General features: G+C 51.2%; 1 protein-coding gene across 1 annotated transcript in view; it reads left to right on the forward strand.

Moving 5' to 3' along the window:
* Positions 1 to 6,596: 6,596 nt before the first annotated feature.
* GALNT9 (polypeptide N-acetylgalactosaminyltransferase 9) overlaps positions 6,597 to 24,935 on the forward strand; it is a 118,582-nt gene continuing 100,243 nt past the window's right edge. The window contains exon 1 of the mRNA XM_052654841.1: positions 6,597 to 6,837. Coding sequence (XP_052510801.1) covers positions 6,597 to 6,837 — 241 coding nt within the window. The remainder of the gene's footprint in view (positions 6,838 to 24,935) is intronic.

Raw genomic sequence — 24,935 nt, forward strand, 5'->3', positions numbered from 1 at the left:
CCTTTTGTACAGTACTTGGACAGCATCTGGCATGTGGTCAAACACTCTTTACGTGTTTGGTAAATAAATTAAGAGTCAGATACTGAAAGTCTCCTATATGAGGTTTTTTTCTGTATGATACCAGTGAGAAATAGACATTTGAACCTGCTGACAATTGCTGTTGGGAAACAGACGATGCTATTCTGCTGGAGCAGTTGTGAAGCTGGGTCAGCTTTGGGACCCAAGAGATAGAGGTGGTTCAGCTGTGAGGACACTCACAAATTCTATCACCCTTCTAGAATGTCTTGGGGAGAACAGGTAGCAGAGGACAGTACCCAACATCTTTCATTCGGATTAACGCTTCCTTGTTCCCCACCTCCCAGCAAAATCTTTCTCTACCGCTTTCCCCCTCTTTCTCTCCCTCTCCATCTCTCTCACACATCCCTCTGACCTTCCTCCCTTCCCCTTACATGCACTTTCCTGTCGTCCTGTGCTTTCCTCTCTTGACCCAGTGAAACGTGGCCATTCTGCCCAGAGAAGGCAGGTGGTGGCCTGGCCTGCAGATCTCAAATCTCCCTGCCTCTCCTGCCCACTGGGAGCCTGTATCACCTGCCTGAGGACTGATGTGTCCATCTGTGTAGCTAATGGGCTGTGGGTCTACCAGCTGTCATGGACAGGGCATCCAAGAGGGGATCTGTGCTAATGAATAGACTGCCAACATCTCTGTTGATTTTTTTTTTTAAGATTTTTTTGATGCAGACCATTAAAAACAATACTTTTATTTATTTATAGCTGTGCTGGGTCTTTGTTACTCTCTAGTGGCAGTGCACTGGCTTCTCATTGTGGGGGCTTCTCTTTTTGCAAAGCATGGGCTCTGGGGCACACAGGCTTCAGTAGTGGCGGCACATGAGCTCAGTAGTGGCTCCCAGGCTCTAGAGCACGGGCTCAGCAGTTGTGGTGCACAGGCTTAGTTGCCCATGGCACGTGGGATCTTCTTGGATCAAGGATCGAACCTGTGTCTCTTGCATTAGCAGGTGGATTCTTTACCACTGAGCCACCTGGGAAGCCCTCTGCTGACTCTTTTAAGCTTCCTAGAGTCAAATCTAGTCAAGTTTCAGTCGGGAAGGCAGGACTGAAGTTGGAATCCTGGGGTGTCATTAGCTCCCCACTTCATCTCTGGGCATGAACTGGAGCTGTTGGGGTGTTTCTGCAGCTCAGTGTTTGGAGGTCAATCACTCAGGGAGAACTTGGCCAGCACAACCTCTGCCCTCACCTCAGGCCACTGCCAGCTGAGAATCTCCACCGGGAGGAGCAACGATGATTCAGAAGCTCAAATTTCAATTCTCAGAGGATCTTGGCTCAGGAGCAGACGGGTGAGATCCAACCTCATCAATGAATTTGGTCTTAACCAAAATTCACCACATATTTTTTTTCCACCTTCATCTTCTCTTCTGTAAAATAGTTGCTTTAAATTTTAATTTGACAACAATCATGGATTGCTACCCTGGGGCCTGGTGATTGGGAGTGTGGCTGGAGGGGAGTTTGGAATAAAATCCTGATTTTCTGGAAGGTTGCTGTGTGGATCATGAGCACCCTTTACCCAAATATCTCCAGATTGCCCTCTTCCAAGAGCACAGTAGAATTTCACTTCTATCCCAGCTATTGGTGCTGGGTGGTCCACATGATGCTTTCTGGATGATACATTTTGAGTGGAAATAGCAGGCGTCACTTTTAGACTGGGTGTTTAATGACCTCGTGAGGCCCTCCTGAGCCATCTTCTCCCCTCCATACAGCCATGGGCAACGCTCAAGGTGGCTACTCTCTGAAGACTGGGTCCTGAAGTGAGTGGTTAGCAGAACGCCCCTGTTGACCCCCGTAGATGTAAAGCATGTTTGAGAAATAGCCCTCCATTGTTTGAGCTGTTGAGATTTGGGCATTTGTTTCTACATCACCCAGCCTCTCCTGACTGATACCTTTAGATAATAAAACACAGCATGCCATATACTCAGGCTGAATCCTGAATAGGACCTGTCCTTTCCATGAGCCAGGAAAGAATCATCAGGGAGTCCCGACTTTCCGTTTGTGGTCCACAAAGGGGCAAGACCCAACTCAGAGTGAATTCTGTTCAGGCCCTAGTGTCGTCTCAAGGTGGACCTCGCAAGACAGGCTGACTTCAAGGACATTAGAGGACCCAGCACACCCCTTCTGGGGGGTCCATTTCATGTTTCCATGTTTCCACCCTCTCATGGTCTGCACCAGCATGACGTTCATGCTCCTCAAGGTTGCGACCACGAGACTACCTTCAGTTCAGTTCAGTTGCTCAGTCGTGTCCGACTCTTTGAGATCCCATGAATTGCAGCACGCCAGGCCTCCCTGTCCATCACCAACTCCCAGAATTCACTCAAACTCATGTCCATCGAGTCAGTGATGCCATCCAGCCATCTCATCCTCTGTCGTCCCCTTCTCCTCCTGCCCCCAATCCCTTCCAGCATCAGAGTTTTTTCCAATGAGTCAACTCTCCACATGAGGTGGCCAAAGTACTGGAGTTTCAGCTTCAGCATCATTCCCTCCAAAGAAATCCCAGGGCTCATCTCCTTCAGAATGGACTGGTTGGATCTCCTTGCAGTCCAAGGGACTCTCAAGAGTCTTCTCCAACACCACAGTTCAAAAGCATCAATTCTGCACTCAGCTTTCTTCACAGTCCAACTCTCACATCCATAACCACCGGAAAAACCATAACCTTAACTAGACAGACCTTTGTTGGCAAAGTAATGTCTCTGCTTTTGAATATGCTATCTAGGTTGGTCATAACTTTTCTTCCAAGAAGTAAGCGTCTTTCAATTTCATGGCTGCAGTCAACATCTGCAGTGATTTGGGGGCCCAAAAAAATAAAGTCTGACAGTGTTTCCACTGTTTCCCCATCTATTTCCCATGAAGTGATGGGACCAGATGCCATGATCTTCATTTTCTGAATGTTGAGCTTTAAGCCAACTTTTTCACTCTCCTCTTTCACTTTCATCAGGAGGCTTTTTAGTTTCTCTTCACTTTCTGCCATAAGGGTGGTGTCATCTGCATATCTGAGGTGATTGATATTTCTCCCGGCAATCTTGATTCCAGCTTGTATTTCTTCCAGTCCAGCTTTTCTCATGATGTACTCTGCAGAGAAGTTAAATAAGCAGGGTGACAATATACAGCCTTGACGTACTCCTTTTCCTATTTGGAACCAGTCTGTTGTTCATGTCCAGTTCTAACTGTTGCTTCCTGACCTGCATATAGGTTTCTCAAGAGGCAGGTCAGGTGGTATTCCCATCTCTTTCAGAATTTTCCACAGTTTATTGTGATCCATACAGTCAAAGGCTTTGGCATAGTCAATAAAGCAGAAATAGATGCTTTTCTGGAACTCTCTTGCTTTTTCCATGATTTAGTGGATGTTGGCAATTTGATCTCTGGTTCCTCTGACTTTTCTAAAACCAGCTTGAACATCTGGAAGTTCATGGTTCATGTATTGCTGAAGCCTGGCTTGGAGAATTTTGAGCATTACTTTACTAGTGTGTGAGATGAGTGCTATTGCGCGGTAGTTTGAGCATTCTTTGGCGTTGCCTTTCTTTGGGCTTGGAATGAAAACTGACCTTTTCCAGTCCTGTGGCCACTGCTGAGTTTTCCAAATTTGCTGGCATATTGAGTGTAGCACTTTCACAGCATCATCTTTCAGGATTTGAAATAGACTCCCTTAGTCCCATGCACACCTTCCAACGTGGTTTCTGAATACCAGTGAGGATTTTCCCAGGCCAGCAAACCAGCACTCTGGCCTTGAAGCTTCTGAAGGGCTGGCATCTGAGGGAAACCTGGGAGGCCAGAGCTTTGTCAGAGGGAAAACAGTGGTGGTGGAAAGGGGGTGGGGTGCTTCTCCTTCCATGGTCCTGCCTCAGATCCACATTATTGGTAGCACAGCTCATAGTTAAAATATATTTAGTATATTTTACAAAATCAAGTGAATACCAGGTTGCTAGCCTACTAGACGCATTCCCCTCACTGAAAAGCAAACCCCCCCAACTTTCCCAAGTCAGTGTCGTTATATTTCAAATGAAATGTCACCAAATATTAATGCATATTGGATGCATCATATCCTACTAAACCTTAGAATGCAGAAGAACGTATTTACATGGACAAAATTATGTTTCCTCCAGCAAAACCACTTTAACATCGCATTCAATAGACATACAATGAAAAGTGCTTGATTTTTTTTCTTGAGTGACAGTGGCTAATAAATTTTATTCTGGAGTCAAAATGTCTGGCCTTGAAGCCCGGATTCATGCTTTGCCCTTGATGTGACCTTGAGCAAGGCGTTTGTCCTCTCGATGCCTCAGTTTCCTCATAGTTTAATTAGATCATGCCAGCTTGTTCTGTAATATTATTTGTCTTAATCAGTTAATGGCCATAAAGGACCTAGAACAAGGCCTGGCAAAATCTTACCACTGCCTAAATGTTAACTGTTTGTATTATTATTCCAAAAGCCATCCTTGTAAAATGGGGAGACATCCTAGCACTCAGCATTTTATAAACAGGAAAAACGCAATATTTCTTAAGGAGAGACAGGGGAATGGCTATTTATCAAAAACAGACCAGTGTTTATCTAACTTGCTGCATTGTGAGACTCTCCTGGAATGATGATGAAAACAGAATCCAGCTTCCTCGCAAAGGAAGTGATTTATCTGGTGAGCACCCTGTGGACAGCTGGCCTCAAGTCCCAGTGGCTCTGTTCTTCCTGGTGATGGTCCTCTGAATTTCTTGGACTAATGTCCTGAGAAAGAAAAGAGAGTTTTGATGAGGGAGAGGAGCAAGGAATCTTTCAGCTCTCAAGAGAATCTATCCAGAGGCACAAAACCTCCAAGCTGGATAGGCTGGTATGGCTGAAGTCTAGAAATGCATGTTTGCAAAAAGAACACTGAACTAAGAGCTGGAAGACCCCCAAGTCCCTCTATACACTCATACATGGATACACACACACACAGAGACACATACATAGACACATGCCCATGAACATACACACAAATGCTTACATGGACACACACATAAATACACACAAGACAAATAAACACATGTACACATATAGATGCACACAAATGCACTAATGAACACATAAATACATGGACACACAGGAGCACACACAGAGACACATGCATACATGTATACACACATGTGCATATGCACACACACATGCACACCAAGAGCTCCCTGGAGCCCAAAGGTCCTTATTCATCTCTTTGTAGTGAGCGACCAACAGAAACCAGCTCTTAATGAATGTTCCTGCATTTATTCACTGAACAAATATTTACTGAGCACCGAGCATCAAGCACTGGGGAGAAAGTGTGAAGTAGATAGAGCCTCCTGCCTTCTTGGTGCTCAGGGTCCAAAGCTGGGTCTTTACTCTTGAACCTAACCTGTCTCAACTATAAAACGCCGGCTGTATTCGAGACTGACGTGGAGGCGGGGTCAGCCAGGTTTGCTGTTCCCTTAGGTTGTGAGGACCGCGTCCTGGAGCACCGGACGCCCCAGAGCCTGCGCCTCCCGCGTCCCCACAGTGGGTTTTGCGGTTCTGCCTGTGTGTATCTGGGTACCACGGACTCTCAAGCCCGGGGCACCAGTTCTTGGACTCAGCTCTTCCCAGCCCTCTGCCCTGCAGAGAGGGAAGGGGAGGGAGGCCGGGGGTTGATTCAATTTGAGAGAGGGAAAGGTGAGACAAACCACCAAGGAGGCTTTGACCCTACTGTCCCCCCTCCTTCTCACAATGAGCCTCCCCTCCCACCTACCCCTGCTCATCCACGCAGACTACACCGCCTTGACCAGACACTCACTCTCCAAGATCCTGCTTCCGCTGGTCAAGTTTGGGGAGGGGTCGTGTGGAGAGATTGTTCGCGCGCTCCGCCCCACCTCCCCCGCCGGGACGCCCTTGGACTGGGTCTCCTGAACGCGAGGCCCCGCCCCGCCCCACCCGGTTCCTGAGCCTAGAGCGCGCGCCAGACCTCGTGCCCCACCGGGTGGGGGGGGGTGGGGGTGGTCCCTGAGGGGGCGGTCCCGGAGGGGCGGGCCTGAGGGGGCGGGCACGGGGCCCCGCGTGCATGCTGATAAGCTGGGCGGCCGCGTCACTCCGCACCGGCGCCGTGTCTGCGGGGCGGGCAGGAGCAGCACACCAGCCGAGCGCCTGCCGGCCCGAGCCTCCCTCGCTTCTCCGGGCCCCGAGGCCCTCCCCGCCTCCCCTGAGAGGGGGCCGCGCCCCTCTGAGGAGGATGCCGAGTGCCCCCTGCGCCCACGGCCCCGGGCAGCCCCTGCGCGTGGGGAACCCGGGAGGCAGAGGGGCGCGCTGAGAGGGCGCGGGTGGTGCTGAAGGGACAGCTCCTGGGCGGGGCGGCAGAGCGCGCAGCCCTCCCGCAGCATCCGCCTGCAGCCCCTGCCTGCAGCTCCCGGCCCGCAGCCCCCCTCCTTCAGCACCCCCAGCCCGCCGCGAGCTGGGGTGGCTCATGGTCCCCGAAGCAGCGGGCCAGGCGGAGGCTCCTGTGTCCACCGGGCCCACGGGGATGCCCCGCGGGTGAGGCAGCCCCCAGCTTCCAACCGCGTTCATGGCGGTGGCCAGGAAGATCAAAACTTTGCTGACGGTCAACATTCTGGTGTTCGTGGGCATCATCCTCTTCTCCGTGTACTGCCGCCTGCAGGACCGCTCAGAGGGGCTGGTGCAGATCGTTCGCAGCGCCGACCGCCGGGTGCGCAGCCGGCACGCCAAGGTGGGCGCGCTGGCGGAGCGCGAAGCCATCCTGCAGCGCCTCGACCACCTGGAGGAGGTAGTCTACAACCAGCTGAATGGTGAGCTGAGCCAGCGCCTCACTCGGGACAAAGAGGCTGGGAGAGTGGGTTGGGGAAGAATTGTTTCCGGGCTTGGGATGTTGAACTGTGTCCCTGGCGCTACAACCTGCGAGGACCCTAGGGACCTGGTGGCCAACCAGGGCTAGGATCGAGTTCCTGTTACTTGGGGAGTGAGTCAGGTAGAAGGCAGATGGGAATACAGCCTCTGTGTAGCTGAGGATGCTGGCCTGAATGACTATGCATACACTTATGTGCCCAGAGGACACTTGAGTGCCCCAACCCACCAGTACACATGAAGGGACTCCACCTTGTTTCCCTGAGGAACTGAGAGAACTTCTAGAGGTTGTAGGACTTGTGTTAAGAGCAGGCAGTGCCCAGATCTAAGAGCAAGGGAGTCTGCCATACTGCTTCAGGAGCTGTGGGGCATCAGGGCTAAGCCCAGACTCACTCTTCTCTCTTGAGGAAGAAGTAGAGAGAGGCAGGATGGCTATGCTGCCCTTCAGAGGTGTTCGTTAGATGTTGGTGGAGAAAAGTGGGCTTCCCTAGTGGCTTAAACAGTAAAGAATCTGCTTGCAATATAGGAGACCTAGGTTCAACCCCTGGGTCAGGAAGATCCCCTGGAGAAGGGAATGGCAACCCACTTTGGTATTCTTGCCAGGAGAGTTCCATGGACAGAGGAGCCTGGTGGGCTACAATCCACGGGGTTGCAAAGAGTTATGCCCCAACCACCGGAGCTGTTCAGTTCCCTATCCTGGGGATGCTCTGGGCTCAATCAACCAGGTGCTGTGGGCCAAGTATGAGGCTGTGAACCTGTGACTCATGGACAAATAGAGTCTAGGTCCTGGCAGGGGCTTGGCAGATATTAATTACCTAAATGGACCCTGAGCCATGGTGCCTGGGAACCTGGAGTCCTTGGAAGCTTCTACAGGAAATGGCTCCTGGAGGTGGACTCCTTGTTTCATCCTAAGTGGATGTGAGTCACCCTGAGGGTCAGTGTGGGAGTCAAGGAGGGTCAGGGCCAATATGGAGCTAGGTGGTGGGGGAGGAGGAGTACTTTTCCACACTGGGTTGCAGTAGAGCAGAATAAAGCAACTGCTGCTCCCTGGGCTTACTCTGTGCCAGTGTGCAAGGAGGAAAGAGGAAAGTTTATGTTTACCCCATTAGTAGGCTTTCCCCTTCTGTCCTGTGCTATTCTGGTTTCTGTACCAGCAGCCCCTGGCAATGCTCTTTAGGAAGCATCAGTAACAGGCTCCAGCAGGAGCTGTCTGGGAGCCAGCTTACATAAACGGGGCCTGTTCCGCACATCACTGAGTCCAATGTGGAGGTCCTCTTGGGATTTCCTTCTGGATGCCCAGCCAGCCTTGGAGCAGCAGCTCTGAACCCGACGCTTGGTGATGCCCGGGATACGGGAGCTGTCTGCAGCCATGCCTGCCCTCTCTGGGAGAGTAGCACATCCTCTGGCTTCCCAAGTGCCTTCTCACCACCCCTGAACTCCTGCGTTTTTTCTGGAGGTAGTTCTGGTGGGTTGCTCAGCTTTTCTGATCTTCCCTATTCAGCTGAAACCACGAGGGGAGAAAAGTTTAGTTCAGCTGTCACTTGACCATTCCAGTGGTGATTCATCTCCAGGAAGGCAGTGTGCCCCGGTAATAGCACACAGCTTTATTGAAGTGTGTTTGCCAGGGTGTTATGGTCTGTTTTATGGGGAGAAGTAGAGGATTATATAAAAACATTGGCAGCACGTTGGGTTGTGTAACATCCTGACGGCCAGCTCAGCGCTGAGAGCTGTTCTCCCCCCCTCCCCCACATCAAGGTGAGAAGCCGGGATTCTTGGAGGCAGGAAAAGCCAGGACCTTCGACTGACTGATGGGGGATGAAGTGTTTTGGGAAAGTGGAGTGTCATTCTCAGGCCCACCCCAGCCTCTCCCCCTCCCGTCTCCTGGCTTCTTCCTCCTCCCTCCCCTCTTCTTCCTACTCCTCTTCCCACCCCTTTCTCCTTTTTAAAACCTTTTCTCCCTCATCCCTTCACCAAATCTCTTCCTCCTATCAATTTTGCTCTCTTCTCTTTCTTTACCCATCCCTTAGCCCAACTGTTCTGTCTCTCTCCAATCTCTGTTCTTTCTCTCCCCAATCTCTGTTCTTTCTCTCCCACCAATCCCACTCTTTATCTTGCATCCCCATCTCAGACCATGTGCCTAGCATAGCGTCTTACCCAGGGGTCATTCAGTATTTGTTTCTGGACATGACAAGAGAGCCCCAATCTAGCACTCAGCCTGGATGGGTCACTAAGGAGAGGACCGTGCAGGACTGGTTGACCTTTGTTCACAAGAAGCCCTTTGAGAACAGTGCTCATCCTTCAAACTGGCACAGATTCCTCTGTTAAAGGATTTTGAAGAACATCAAGGAGCGTGCTTCCCAGAGGAGGCAAGCCACAGCCCTTTACACTAGTGTCTGTTGTGTTTTAGATCCAAGCAATAGGATATGGATTCCTAGGAGCTTCTGCTTGATATGAATTCAGCTGAGATTAGAAAGGAGAGGGAGAAACCCCAACAAAATTGATTTATTGCTTATATTTCCTTTGCCTTGACTGCTTCCTAGAAACACTTCTCCTGGCTTGAAGGAGCTGGTGGGAAGGAAAGATTGTCCCTGGGGAGCAGGGCCCAGAAACAGAGCATCCTCCCCAACACCCCCCACAGCCTTTCTTTAGCTGGTCCAGTGCCCTTTACTTGAAATGTCTTGTTGACTCAGCAAAGACTTATTAATGGTGTGCGTAGATTCAAATTCACAGGACCTGGCGGGGGGGGGGGGGGGGGCATGAATTTTCTTTAAGGAAATGCAGTATAGTCACATGCTGTATGTACGTGAGAGTTTGCTTCTAAGTTTTGTGCTCAAGGCAAAAGAAAAAATGTTTATAGGCAAAAATCATCCTTCCAAATATCTTAAACTGCACATCAGCATCCTGGTTTCATGCCTGCGACTGGCACAGTGAGTCTTATGAAGGTGGAATTGGAGAACCTCTAAGCTCAGTGGGCTTCCCTGGTGGCTCAGGCAGTAAAGAGGCTGCTTGCAATTCAGAAGGCCTGGATTCAATCCCTAGGTTGCCCGCTCCAGTATTCTTGCCTGGAGAATTCTATGGACAGTGGAGCCTGGTGGGGTACAGTCCATGGGGTTGCAAACAGTCGGACAGGACTGAGGAACCAACTTTCAATTTCACTTTAAGCTCAGTGAGAAGGGAGAGGAAATCCCATTCAGTTGGTCATATGTTCAAGTCCTTCTGCCTTCTATGACCCCTTAGGAGCAGAGGCTGAATTCGAGCTGGGGATGGGAGGGGGAGGTTTCCATTTGGGTTGGTTGGCTGCTTTTTAAAACTCAGACACGTGTGTGTTAATTCCCTCTAACTTGACCCTCTAATCAGCCAAGTCCCTCACAATCAAAGGTCAAAGCCGTGTATCCTTTGTACAGATGGAAAAGCTGAGGGCCGGTGAGACAGCAGGGCTTGCTCAAGGTTGTTTAGGAAGTTAGCTGTGGCAGCTGCTAGAAGCATACTTGCTTTAGAATCTACATTTCTTAACTTAACTAAAGTTCAAGTTAAAATAACAGAAGGTCCAGTTGTGGTCTATTGGGTGATGGCCTTGTACATCTCAGGTGGGGGTCGCCTCCCACCAGCTCTGCCAATACCACTTCCCGTCCACTGGGAAGAGGTACTTGCTGGCCCTGCTCTCTCAAACTAAAGAAATTGTGCACCACACCTGTTCTATTGTTCATCCGAGGGTGGGAATTTTTGTCTGTTTTATTCACAGTTCTAATGCCAAGGGTCTTGGGTGGTACCTTGCACACAGTTCATGCTCCAGAAATATTTGTTGGATGAGAGAGTGAGTGGATCTTTCTCTAAACGATTGATTGTTTTTGTTTAGAATAAATTTATTTTAAAAGACATTTGCAAATCACCACCATACCCGTAAGCAGGAAGGGACTAGGCGAATGAATGTAATGAAAACAAAATCATGCTCTTTAATTCCAGCGTGACAGGGCTGTCAGCAGAGGCTCTGAACCAGAAACCTGCCCTCTCTTTGTTAGAAGGGAGAATCTCAAGTGTGGGGGATATATTGGCATGAAACCAAGACTTTCTCCTTGAAGAAATCAGGGGATTGAGACAGCCTTTATGAGGGGATAAGTCTCACGGCATGAGTCAATGTTATTTACTGCTGCGTTCATTTTCTGCCAACAATCCTGTCCCATGTGCTGGTCCTCCCAGGATTCTGACTGCACACTTTGGGAAGCCCGGGTCTGGAGCAGAGTATTGCTTAAGGGGATGTGATGGCGGGGGGCGGGGGGGGGGGGGGGGGGGGGGTTGGGGGGTGGTGTGAATTGGGTGGGAAGAGTGGGGAAGTGGCTGTCAGGTTGCTAAGGGGCGCTTGTCCCGGAGGCTGCATCCACTGCAGGGGGCCCAGATCAGGAAGCTGAAATCCTAATAGTCTGAGCACCAGGAGTGGTGTTTTTATTTTTTCGAGTCTTTATTGAATTTGTTACAATATTGCTTCTGTTTTTACCTTCTGCTTTTTTGGCCATAAGGCGTGGAGGGGGATGTTTGACTTGGATGTTTGACTTGAATCGCTTTTTCTGTTCTCCTCCATTGGGAGCTCCATTCTCAGCTCCCCCACCAGGGATTGAACCCACACCCCCTGCATTCAAAGTCTTCACTACTGAACTGGCAGGGAAGTCCCCACCCTGAGTTTTAGTAATCGAAGAATTTTGGAGTTGAGACCAGGAGGTGCCTGGGAAGAGGCGAGAAGGAGGCAGATGGAGAGAATGCCAGGCGGTCACCCTGTGTTTGCCTTGGTCTCTCGGGCTGCAGGGGGAACAGACCCCTCCGTGTGGAACCGTCTTTCCTGCACAGTGGTGCTTGCTTTGGCGGTAGGCAGGTGTCACAGCTGAGAAGCTGAATTTGGGGAGGTGTCCAAATGGTCCCCACCTGGTGTGGGAATTCAAATATCACATGAGAACACAAGCCATGTGAGGACAGCAAGTGCCTCAAACCCTGGCGTGGGGTGGATGCCCGATCAGTGCCCTTCAAGGGACCAAAGGATGAATGCCGCAGGTGGGTGGAGCCTGCAGGACAGCCTGGTGGAGGAGGGGCTGGGTGGGTGTCTGAGAGGGGCCTGGAAGGTTCCTGCGGACGGCGGGGGGCTGGCTGCCCCTCTGGACCACTCCTCACTTCTGTGGTATGCCTGTCCCAGTCTGCCCACTCCTGAGAGCCCGTGTGCGTAGAAGGTGCTGAATTCACAAGAAGGGTTTTCAAGCCCTTTGCTATGCACGAGCAGCTCGGTTTTGAAGACGCCTAAGATATTCCACTTGCAGGGCATGTGTGTTTCATCAGAAAGATTTCCCTAGTCATTGTGAATTTTAATTCCAGAAGTAGCTCCCCACTGGTTCCTGGGCCCTTCCAGCTCGAGTTCATCAATTTCCTCCATCTTCCTCGAATCTGCTTTATGAGTTAAAACGTCCTGCATTGCTGATCCCAGCAGTCAAAGCCACCGTGGACGGAGAAATAGTTGCCATTCATTCAGGATTTAATCACTGGTCCTGGCAGGTCTTGCTTCAGAATGGCAGCAATTAATTGGTTGGCCATTTCCTCCCCCAACCTCCGCCCCCACCCCAGGTCATTAATTGGCTGGCCTCTCCCCTTGCATCTGTCTCACATCCCCCACTGTTGTTGATTTACTACAGAAAGTGAAAAAATAGTTGGTGCTCCCAACCAGAGCCCAGGCTTTTACACAACCACAGCCAGCGGGGGGGCTTTTGGCACGAATGGCTTTTTCCATTCTCCTACATGGGAGCCGCCTGCAATTACATTTCACTCACCCTGAGAAGATTAACAGCGTGTTGGTTTTGCCTTTTTCCCCCTTCTTTGCCTGTGCTCCTCTGCCTGCTGGTCTGCCTGTGACCCCATCCAACCACCAGCCACCCATATTAGAACAGCCGGAGCCACTTCGGGTCACAGAGGTTAGCCCTGTGCAGTCCTGGGCCTTGGCATCTGGGGCGATGAGAGGCAGGGGTGCTTCACCCTGAGATAAACACCCCTCACACAATTCCCTGGGGAGGAGCAGATCTCACTCTGGAGAGGCTAGCTCTATCCAGAGACTCTGCAATCCAGCGGGGGCCCCACTTCTAGGAATAACTCAGGCCAACCATGACCCCCACCTTGGGAGCCTGCCGGGGCTGAGTGATTGCATTTACAATTCAGCTCAGCAATTTGCATATTTCAGAGGTTCGGCACTATTTTCTGAAAGGACAGTTTATCCTTCGTTGGCTGGTAACTTGACAAAGAGAAGTCTCTATTCACTTCCATATCCCACGTCCTACTGGGGACATTACTGCCTGGGATCCAGCTTTCTGCTCTTCGGTCAGCTTTTCTGTTCTGCTCTCAAAAAGCACAGGTATTCTCGAAGGGAGGATAGCCAGGTGTCAAATGAGGGATGGGGAGAGGCTGATTCATGGTGAGATGGGTCCTTGGAAACTGCTCTGCAGGCTGAAGCTCTCTCGTTCTCTGGAATGAAGGCAGTATCTCCTTTATCCTTTTCGTTCACCCCTCATATGTTCCTGATGCTGAGTCAGGGTGTAGGAGCGAAGGACATGCAGGTCCCTGTCTCTCAGGGCTGACGTCCTAGGAGGGAGGCAGGTGAGCAACGAGTGGTGTGAACAGGGCAACTCCAGACAGAAAGAAAGGCCACCAAGAGGAAGAGTGATGGAGAGTGGGTGGGTGGGACCGGGTCCCGGTTTAGATACGGTGTGGCTTGAATAGCATTTCCCCAGATTCATGTCCTCCGGGAACCTCAGAATGTAACCATTTGCAGACGTCGGTAGATGAGGTTGTATTAGAGTAGGGTGGGCCCTGATCCAGTGATTTGTAAGGGTAATATTGCCCTTATGAGATCAAGAGGGACACAGACATAGGAGATAGAAGGCAGAGACAGAGCCTGGGGTGATGCGTCTACAACCCAAGCACGCCAAGGATGCCAGCAACTCCAGAGGCTGCAACAGGCAGGAAGGACCCTTTCCTGGAGCCTCCAAAGGGAGTGTAACCATGATGCCCTGAGTTCTGACCGCCAGAGGACCTCGGTGGCTGTGTGTGCTGGGACACTGACACCAAGGGTGGGTGGGGAGCTCCTCTGTGATGATCGAACTCAGATGTGAGTGAGTTGTGAGGCGATTGGGGAAGGGCATCTGGGCAGGGGGCAGCCCCACGTGAGTGGTGCTGTGCTTAGTCACTCAGTCCGACTCTTTGTGACCTCATGGATTGTAGCCTGCCAGGCTCCTCTGTCCATGGGGTTTCTCCAGGCAAGGATACTGGAGTGGGTTGCCATGCCCTCCTCCAGGGGATCTTCCCAACCTACATGAGTGGAGAGCACTATGAAGGAGGAGAGTGGTGTGTGGCTATCAGGGAGGACATGGGACTGTGCTCTTAGGAAGGTGTGCTCACACACCATAAATGTCCTGTGTGCCAGGAATGCTTGGACTTCGTCTGCGACCATGGAAGTCTGTGCCTCTGTCTAGCTGGTTGGATTTTTAAAGCACATTTGTGATCTCACTCAGATCTGAGGGACCGAAATGACAGTGACAACACACAGTCTCTCCAGCCACCTGAGGGTCAGGACAGTCTTGATTCTGTGCCTGCTCGGCCTGTGGCCTGCCTTGGGGTCCCTCGTCAGGGCTTCTCAACATGTTGCTGTTGACATCTGGGCCAGGTCATCTTTGCACATGGTGGTAGGATGCTGGTAAGCTGTTGAGCAGCATCTCTGGCCTCCACCCACTAGATACCAGTAGTCCTCTCCTCTCCCACCTCCAGCTGCAGCATGAGACGTTGTCAAGTGTCCCCTGGGGGCCAGAAAACTCCCGTGAAGATCCCTACCTTCTGTCTAGAACATAGGGGTTGACTGGCTGGGTTCATACCTGGCTCCACCTCTCAGGCAAGTCAGTCACTCCCCCCTAGTCTCAGTTTCCTCATCTGTAAAGTGGGGATGATGGAAACACCAACCTAAGCAGAACCTTGTAGAGGCAAAAAGAATTGGCTTGAGTGAAGGGAGTCATCCCTGTGTCCAGTGCAATTGGCTAACCCACACTGCCCGAAGTTCGGGATCCTGCTGGGCACAGGCAGATTGCCATCTTGAAGGCTGTCCCCCATGCATCCTCTTTGACCTTGCTGACTGTACCAAGACAGTCTCAACTCAATGGCAACATGCCTCTTGCATGTTCTGAACTTGCCTATCTACCTTTAGTGCCACCCCCAGGCTCAGCATCCTTGGCTGGCTGTGTATCCAGCTAGACTTTAATAGCCAAATGCTGTTTCCTTTTCTATTGATTAACATTTTGGGCAAAGGATAGAGGTCTCCTATCTTGCGTATCAATACATCACTTATTTAAGAAGCAAATTCACTTAATTTAAAAGTGCATCAGTTTAAAGGAGGCTATTAAGTAACATGAATTGAGTGGTTTACAGAGACATGGATACTGCAGGAAGGCTGGAGGAAAGACCAGTGTGGGGTTGCTGTCATAGATGGCCCTCGAGGCTCTGAGCTGTAGCACGTGGTCTTAGAAAGTGGTCTCCCCTGGGGTTGTGGATTGATGGCCTCAGAACCGATGAAGGGAGATGCTGGACTCTGGATCCGTGCTCTTTCCAAGGCTTTCTGAAGCTTTGAGTTTGATAAAACATAAATAAAAATAAAATAACCCGCTTGTGCAGATATGGCCCTGATTCTTGGGCCCTGGAAAGAAGACAGCAGCATTGACCACACCCCCGGGCTGCTCCCCAGCACCCCCACCCTGCCTTGCTTCATGGCGGGGGGGGGGGGGGGGGCGCCATCCACTTCTGGCCTGGCTCAAGGCAGCGACCTTCGACCTTCCGGTCCTCCAGAGAGGGGCCTTGCTCAGAAGCCTCAGCTGTTGGGTTTTACTTTTAAGTAAATGAGCCCAAGTACAATGGCTCTTAATATGCCGCCCCGGGCCTGGCAGTGTGCCAGAGAAATAAGATCTACAGGTGCCTGGCCTGTGATGGATCCTGGCCCCGGTAGCCGCTCCAGTAGCCTCCTGGCTGGCTCAGAGTAAACCCCTTCCTCCCCCCTGAGTTTTCCACCCTGGTTAGAAGTGAGGCTTGGCTTCAAGGCTATAGGGGCAGTGTGTGCCCAGAGCTAGACACAGGGCTGGTACAAGGGAACAATGGCTGGGACGAGGGGAGGTCCTGATTGTCCCAGTTGCGTGTGGACTGACTTGCCAGACCTCCTGGAAGTTGAGAGGCTCAGGTCACAGCTGGTTCATGAGCCTCTAAGTATATTTCTTTAAAAATGGAAGAAATCTTAACAGGAAGTTACCAGAATAGTCATATATTTTAGACATTTGTATGTAACGAGTTAATGCTTTTGACACTGGAGTGCAATGTAGTTGTACTTTTCACAGAAAGATCAAGGAATTTGTAGAAATACTGTTTCTTGCAGACATCCTGGTCCGAGAACACAGCGTGTTTAGAGGTGTGTGATGAAAGCCTTCTTCTCAGGCTCCTGCAGGTCAAAGGCTGACATGGGTCTCCTGGGAAGGGTGCCCTGTGGAGGCTTTTCCTGCCTGTTTTCTTGCTCTTCCTGGGGGTTCAGCACCCATATCCTGCATCCATATCCGGCCTCCATCTCCGAATCCAGCAGCGTTTCGCCTTTTTGTGCCATTCTCCCAAAGTCACATCCCAACCCCCACTCTCCTCTTCACCTCCCTCTTCTACCTTTAAGCGTCCTTATGATCACAGGGGCCCACTGGATAATCCAGCTCAAACTCAGCTGATGAACACCTTTAATTTTCTCTGCCATGTAACCTAACATTTTCCCAGGTTCTGGGGGCTGGGATGTGAACACCTTTGGGGTCCATGATTCTGCCAATCGCAGTGAGCAAACTGAACAGACTACTGAACATGAATACGTGGTAGGGGGCAAAATAAGGCAGAAGGATGAAGTGTCAGGGGAGAGGCCCTGGCATCTCCATCATGCGTCCGGAGAAGGCCCCAGGAAGGGAGCAACTGTTAAGTGAAGTCTGAAGGTAAGGGTGGGGATGTGACATGCAGAGATCTGAAGGAGGGAGCTCCAGGCCCACCAAGTGCAAGAGTCCTGAGGCACAGAATGTGCTGGAGGGTTGGCTAGAGTGGTGGTCGGGGAGTCCGTGCTGGAGACTCACACTGGGAGCTGTATGAGTCTACTCGAGCTGCTGTGACCAAGTACCACACTTGGAGGGCTTGAACCACAGAAATTCATGGTCTCACAATTCCCAAGGCTTGAAAACCAAGATCAAGGTGCTGGCATGGCTGGTTTCTGATGAGGCCTCCCTCCTGGCTTGTGGATGGCTTCTTCTGTGTGCATGAGCATTCCTGATGTCTCTTCCTCTGTAAGGCCACAGCCCCATTGGTTTAGGGTCCCCCAGTGACCTCATTTATTCTTAATTACCCCCCTAAGGCCCCTCTCCAGATACAGTCACATTGAAGTTAGTTCTTCGACATACAACTTTTTTTTTTTTTAAGTACTTATTTATTTGACTGCCTGGGGTCTTGGTTGTGACATGCAGGATCTTTTGTTGCAGTCCACGGACTCTCCAGTTGGGGCACAGGCTCAGTAGTTGTGCCTTGCAGCCTTAGTTGCTCCTTGGTATGTGGGATCTCAGTTTCCTGATCAGGATCAAACTCATGTCCCCTGCATTGCAAGGTGGATTCTTAACCACTGGACCACCAAGGAAGTCCCCTCAATGCACAGCTTTTAAGAGGACATAGTTGAGCCCATAGCAGGAGTACCCACATGCAGATGTTATCGAAACCCACATAGCCTTATGGTCTCACCCAGACTAGGGAGTGAGTGCAGGGGAAGAGGCAGGTTGGCTGAGCTGGGACAGCCTACCAGGAGATGAGGAGTAGCCAGAAGAGAGGTGAGGCAGGCCAGTGTCTGATCCTGGGTGTCAAGGGGAACAGCACTGCTGAGTACTTTGATGGGTCACACTCCATGAGCACTGAGAGCTGACTGCTGCTCCAAGGGTGGGGGTGACCTGGACAAAGTCAGCTTAGATGCCGGTTGGGGGTGAAGTTGGAAGCAGCAGACATGGGGCCTTTCTGCAAAGCACTGTGGATTTGGGGTCTGGATGACTATTGGTGGTGGGACCCCCAATGCAATGTGGGACATGGAGAAGTACTGTCAAATTTCCCCTGGGGGCATCTCCTCCCCCAACTGAGAACCAGTCCTGTGAAGGAGGATGAGGAGGGTCTGTCCTGGAGAGGGAGATGGGGCTGACAGAGGGTGTTATTTCCAAGGTGAGAATTAGCTGAGAGGGAAGGATTGGGTGCCAGAGCCCATCCTGGAGTCCATGAGAGGGTGGCACCCCAGCTCAGGAGCTGGGGCCTGGCCAGCACCTCGGACAGCTCCTCCTGCTCCCGCTTCTGAGGTAGAGGGACAGTAGCTGAGCTAGCTGGGTGGGGTGGAAGCTGGGGTGTTCTCTTTTTTCCATTTTCTCAGAGAGGCAGCAAATAAACTTATCAGTTGAGGTTTCAATCCCTAGGTTGGGAAGATCCCCTGGAGAAGGTCATGGCAACCCACTCCAGTATTCTTGCCTGGAGAATCCCATGCACAAAAGAGCCTGGTGGACTATGGTCCATAGGGTCGCAAAGAGTCGGACACGACTGAAGTGACTTGGCACACACATACTATTAAATGGGTTTTCAAAAAGAAAATATATGTCTGGTTATGTATTATCTACATCCTATTTCAGAATAGGGACCACTACAGATGTGTGTTGTGAATAGGAACACTGAGTTGGTGGGGCTGAGAACCCCTGGTCTGTAAGGTGGGAGCCCCTCACAGGGCAGGTAGGAGCCTGGGAGAGGCTGCTAAAGGCCTAGGGGGCTGCAAGGGCCTGGGCAGAGAAGGGCCTTGTCACCTCCCAGTCTCGAGGGGAGCTGATCTCCTCCCCCCATTCCCCTCAAGGGTGGTTCATCCCCAGGCCTTTTCTGGGGAGCAGGGGGAAAGTTTAGGAAAGATCCATCTGGCTCCAAAGGCAAATGGGCACTGGTAGGGGGCTGCCCGGCTAGCTGTGCCTCCTTCGGGATCCTCATCTTGGACACCCCTTCCTCTCTGGCACTGTCACCCCCTCCATCCTTTGCCTCCACCCTGTAGATGTTGCCACCTCTTGGAGAGCATTCTCAGGTGAAGGGCTGCTCTCCTTCCCACACCCTGAGCCCTGCTTCCCAGCCTTCACGTTTCTGGGGGAGACCCCAGGACAAAGGTTGCTCACAGCTCCAGAGTTGAGTCCCAGCTGTCGGTTGGCATCATTCTGAGATGCTTCGCACTCACCTGATGGTAACAGTAACCAAGGTGGATGCACCATGCTAGGCACTCGAGGTCTGTGACCACGTTTGGTGCTCACAACAGCCTGTGCAGGAGATAAACTATCTTCAGTTTGCTGATGAGACCATGGCCAAGCAAGGTCAGCCCCCACTGGCAGCAGTCCCTGCCCTGCCTCGCCTCCCTGACGATGAGCTGGGAAGACATCAACTTAGTGAGCTCGGTGGTGAGGACTGATACCTCCTACGCTAGCAAAAGGGACTACTTTTACTTTTAACAGAATAGTTAAGTCAAATCGATTCTATGTGCAGCCCCCATCTGAAACCCAGCAAGCTTCAATTTTATTCCAGAGAAAGACAATAACAGAAAGTGCCTGGGACTATTTTCACACTATTTGAGCATATTGTGGAAAATGTGTTAATATTCTGTGTGCTTGAGCACTTTGCAGTGGACACAGGGAAGCAAACAAGCTTATATCTTCCTTGATGGGGCAGAGCCTTGCAGCTGCAATGTGACTGTAGAGTCAAAACACCCAGGTGAGCAGCCCTGCTCCCTGCAGCCTTGTGCAGGTTCCTTCACAGCCTTGCTCAGTTCCCTCACCTGTACAATGGGATGAAATAGTAATTATCTCTTGGTTTTATTCTTAGAAGTAAGTGGAGGAAGCATATAAGCTCGTGGAGGTAACGCCTGGCATGTGGTTCTGGCTCAGATGACCTGGTTCAGCACCAGCTCTGGTTTCTGCTTGTCTACATTTCCTCACCCAACTCCACCAGCCCTGTGGTTCTGTTTCTTATGCAGCCCCACCCCTGCAGAAAAACACAATGCTCCAAGATGTCCACAGGAAGTTGAAGAAGGGGGATCAGGGAGATGGCTTAATCCAATGAACACTTTACTCACAGAACACGATCTGTTGTGCAGAGCACAGGAGGGGGTGCCCAAAGCTGGGAGGTTGGGTGCCTTCCTCTGAGAATTTACAGTGAAGTGGGAAAGAGGCAGCCAACTGGCATTCTCTGTCCTCTAAGGCATTGAGTATCAGCGACAAAAGGGAGCACTGTGTTGGTGGGTTGTGTTGAAGGTCAGGAGGGATGAGGAGGGGTTTGGAGCAGCACACTGGAGCTGGATGCACCTGGTTCCAAACCCCAACTGGATGACCGTGTCAGGTCAGTTCTCCTTGCTGAGCTGTGCTTTTCCCATCTGTGAAGTGGGAAACATGATCACCCTTCCATGAAAGAATTTTGAGAAGATTAGACAAGGTGATGCCTGTGAAAGTGCCTGACACATAGTAACTCCTCAGAAATGTAAGCAAAGGCAATGGAAGGAAAAGAATTGAAATGGGGCAGAGTTTGAACAGATGGGGTAGCATGATGCCTGATACATAACATTTTCTCAATAAATATTTGTTCCCTGGATGGATGGGTGAACCTATGGATGGGTGGAGGGAGGGAGGAAGGAAGGATGCTTGAATGGATGAGTGGATGAGTAGGGACGTAGATGGATGATGGATGACAGACAGGTGGATCTTCACAAACCCACTTGACAGTGGGCCTATGACTCACATATTGTTGGCTGTTGGGATGGAGTGAGTGTATTTTCCATGAGAGAAGGATGTGAGTTTGGGGAGCTGGGGTGAAATACAATGGACTGAATGTCTGTGTCCCCCAGATTCCTATGTTGGAGCCCTAACCCTGGTGGGGCCTCTGGCATGTGATTAGGGTTAGGTGAGGTCATGAGGGCAGCCCCCGTGATGGGATCACTGGCCTCCTAAGAAGAGGAGGATGGGAATCTCATGCCCTGTGCATGCACACACCAAAGAAGGACCCTGAGGATGCAGCAGGAAGGCTGCCTTCTGCAAGCTAAGGAGAGGGTTCTCATCAGGAACCAAACCACTGCCTTGATCTGGACTTCTTTCCTCCAGAGCCATGAGAAAGAAATGTCTGCTGTTTGGCCCCTGTTGGTGGTACTTGTTATGCAGCTTAAGCTGACTGAGCTGGGGGGCCACACTGGGAGGGGGCACTCTGCCTTTTCGAGGTCAACATAAGCTCTCATGCTTATCCATCATTCTTTGTCTGGAAGGCCACTGTTTCCAGGACAGAGCTCGGGGGCAGTACTCCTGGTTCCCATTCTGTTTCCTTCCCTTGGGGGTCTGCAGTGGCCCATTCATTCATGCACTCATTCCTTCATTCATTCATAAGCACCTACTATGCACAAGGTCCTGGGGCTCCGGCCTGAGCATGGCAGGCAGCCACTGCCCCGGAGGGCAGCAAGCAGGCCAGGGCGGGGCTGAGCCCTGTCCCCACTGGGGCTGGGGACACTGAGTCAGCCTCACTCTCTGGGCCACCCAGGCTCTCGGCTCCCTAAGGACCCGAGTGTAGCCTCCGAGGTCTCCTCCTGCCTGTGACCCCCAGAGCTGGGCTGGCCCAGGGGACAAGCATTTCCTGGGAGACTCTGCCATCAGGACTGGAGTCTGATGTCAGGGGCATGGAGGCGTCAGGCCCTGGACACCCTGACGGTCTCAGGAGGCTTTACTCAGAGCCAGGTCACCTTGACGTGACAGGACACCCAAACATCCCCCATTCCTGCTCTCCAGTAGCAAGCAGACCCAAATCCAGGGACAGAGCTGCACAGAGCTGACAGAGGGACGTTCCACAGCCCCACGTACTTAACAAAGTGAAGGAACCAGGAAATCCATTTTGCCAGATATTTCCAGTCATTCCTTATCTCCCCTGCTTTGGTCCCATAAATATTCATATTAGTTGAACACAAGTACTATGTGGGAAGATTTATCAAATATTATATTAGTCTCAGTGAGAATATATTTTACAGGTACTGCCGTGTCCTGCGAAATCTTCATGACTTCATAGTTTCAGAAGGGCAGTCAGTCTTCCCGCTATTGACAATATGTTATTGGTTTGAGTCCCCAGGGAATCTTAAAAGACCTGTCTGTAATGAAATTACCCGTTGTGTTTGGAGAGAGTGGATAAAACGGAAACTGGGAGGGACGTTATCTTCAAAGGCAAACCAGGGGCTCTTGCTTTTATCTCTGCTTTGTAATCATTAAAATTAATAGCCAAGCACATAAAATCGGCCTAAATTCTCACCGGGGAAGAGAGAGGGAAGCCAGGGTGGTGGGATGTTTGGCTTGCCATCGTTGCCACCCCTCACCCTCCAAACCCATGCTCCGTGAAGCCTGTGGTCAAGGTCACGGGCACGTGGAGGACTGTCAGGAGCCTTGTGGGTGATGAGTGGGTCACGGGGGGTAGGGTGTGTTTCTCCACTGCAAACTGTGGAGTCCCACTTTCCGGGTGATGCTAGGAGAGGAGACTGATGGCATCTTTGTTTTGTTCTGGCAGCACTGGATCTTTGCAACGCATGGGCTTCTCTAGCTGTTGTGTGTGGGTTTAATCACCCCCACGGCACGGGGGATCCAAGTTCCCCAGCCAGGGATTTAATCTGCGTCCCCTGCAGAGGAAGGTTGATTCTTAACCACTGGACCACCAGCAAAATCCCCTGATACCTCTTTGATCCCAGGGGAGTGTAAGGACCTACCACCTGGAGTCTGTCTGCTCTTCTCGAGCATCCCAGTATGTTTGCTGTGTGCTGATCATCTTCAGAAAACATGGATTGATGGTCTCATTGGAGGCCTGGAAGGGTAAGTTTGCATCTCCTCCTCCAGGTTCATGGGGGTGAGGGGCTGGGAGAAGGAAGGTCTTTAGTAGAGCCCCTCCTTCCCACACCTGTTCAAGGCCTGTGGGTCCCCAGCCCGCCCAGAGGCTATGTGCCCCTCACAGGGGTTCATCTGGGCCTCTGACTTCCTCCCCTCTGCGTCCCTAAGTTCCCCGTGTTCAGAGCATCCTCAGGGAAAAAAGCAAGTTCTAGACTCAGTCATCTCTCAGATCCCTTCTATTCTTCAAATTTGTCCTACTAATTTCTTCCCATCTTGTCAGATACTTATTGCTTTTTCACAATTGATCTTGCTACTTTGTCTTAAATCTAACATTCTTAGGTGGTTTTAGGGGGCAAGTTGGCCTGACTGGCCTGGCCTGTCCCTATGGGTCCCCTACTGATGGAGTCCCCTTATCTGGGCTGCCAGCTGCTGTGTGTCTCCAGAGGTGTCCTGCCCGACCTTCTGGTGAGGACAGCCTCTGACTTCCTGAAGGTGTCTCCATCCAACCTCTTCCTCTCAGATTATCTTGTGACCGGCAGCCTCTTCATTTGGGCGGCTTCCTCTCCCGGAATATTGGCTAAAGTCGCCGTGACAGATGGAAATCAGTGACTCAAAGGCAAGCTGGAAGCTTGAAAGCCACGCTTCCTTCCAAGTTGAAAAATCACAGCCGCCCACATAGCCCAGGTTTCTGTGCTGGAAGGAGTGAGTTGGCCAAGTGTGAATGACTTTGCTGGGGGAGAGGAAGTTTGGAGGGGCTCCTCTGAAGCTGGTGGCTTCATCTGCGTACCTGCAAAGTTCTTGGCCCGGGATGGGCAACCAAGTCCTTCTTGGGTGAGAGTCCACTGGGGAAGGTGGCCTGGTCTTTCTTGTTGTGGTGTCCTCCTGTTCCTAACATGGACCCCCTTACTTCTCTGGGTGGAGAATTCAGAGTTCTGAAAGAACCCTGATTGATATGATGTAACTGCATTATGCTTTGTTTTTCTCATGGAACATGAAATCCAGAGGATGATAGACATCCTCAAGAGCCCAATCTTATTTAAGTTCCAGCCCCCACCTTCCTCCTGTGTGACAGTCTACCTCATGGTCACACAATGGCTGCTTGGACCCCAGGCATTGAGGCCTCATTCCAGGTAGGAGAAAGAAAGTAGATAAAAGGCAAAAACCAAAAACAAACCCCACATATACTAGCTGAGTCTGTGCCTTTTAGACACATTTCCCAGAAATTCCACCCAGAAAATTCCATGTAGATCTTAATGACCAGATCTTGGGCACATGCCACTTCTAGCTTCAAGCTCAGCCCAGGGAGGAAGCGCTTTAGAATTTTTTTTTCCTATCCAAAACAAATTGTGGTTCTACTAATAAAAAGGATGGAGAGAGTAGGTGCTAGCCGAGCAACCATGGGGTCTGCCGCTGGCCTTTTTCTTACAATTCCCCCCCTCCTCCCCTTCCCCCTTCCCTCTTGTATGAGTTTCCTGGGGCTGCTATATAACAAATGACCCCAAACAGGGTAGCTGTAGACATCCAGAATTTATCCTTTTCCTGTCCTAGAGGCCAGAAGTCTGAAATCAAAGTGTTGGCAGGTTGAATCCTCCTGGAGGCGCTGAGGCAGAATCTGTTCCAGGCTTCTCTCCAGCTTCTCTCAGCTCCTGGCAGTCCTGGCTCCCTGGTGATCCTTGGCTTGTAGGCACTTCACTCAGATCTCTGTCTCCCTCCTCATGTGGCTTCTCCTTCTGTAAGTGTCTCTCTGAACTGTAAGGATGCTCACCGTTGGATTTAGGACCCACCTCATCCAGATGACCTCACCCAGAGTTCTGAGCTTAGTTAACATCTGTGAAGACTCTGTTTCTGAATAAGGCCAAGGTCACAGGTTCCCTCTGGACAGGGCTTTGGGGCCACCATTCAGCCCACCACCCCTGTCCATTCGCCTAAACCGAGGGCACAAGCTCTTGACTTCTCAGGGCGCTGTGCAGAACCCGCAGCGAGGGTGGGGCCGCAGCCCTGCCTATGTAGGGGTGGAGCCCTAGGCTGCAGCCTGTGAAGAAGCAGACCTAGGAAGCCATCCTGCTGGATCCTTCCAAAGGAAG

The sequence above is a fragment of the Budorcas taxicolor genome, chromosome 17 (genome assembly GCF_023091745.1).
Source record: "Budorcas taxicolor isolate Tak-1 chromosome 17, Takin1.1, whole genome shotgun sequence".
Taxonomy (NCBI): Eukaryota; Metazoa; Chordata; class Mammalia; order Artiodactyla; family Bovidae; genus Budorcas; species Budorcas taxicolor.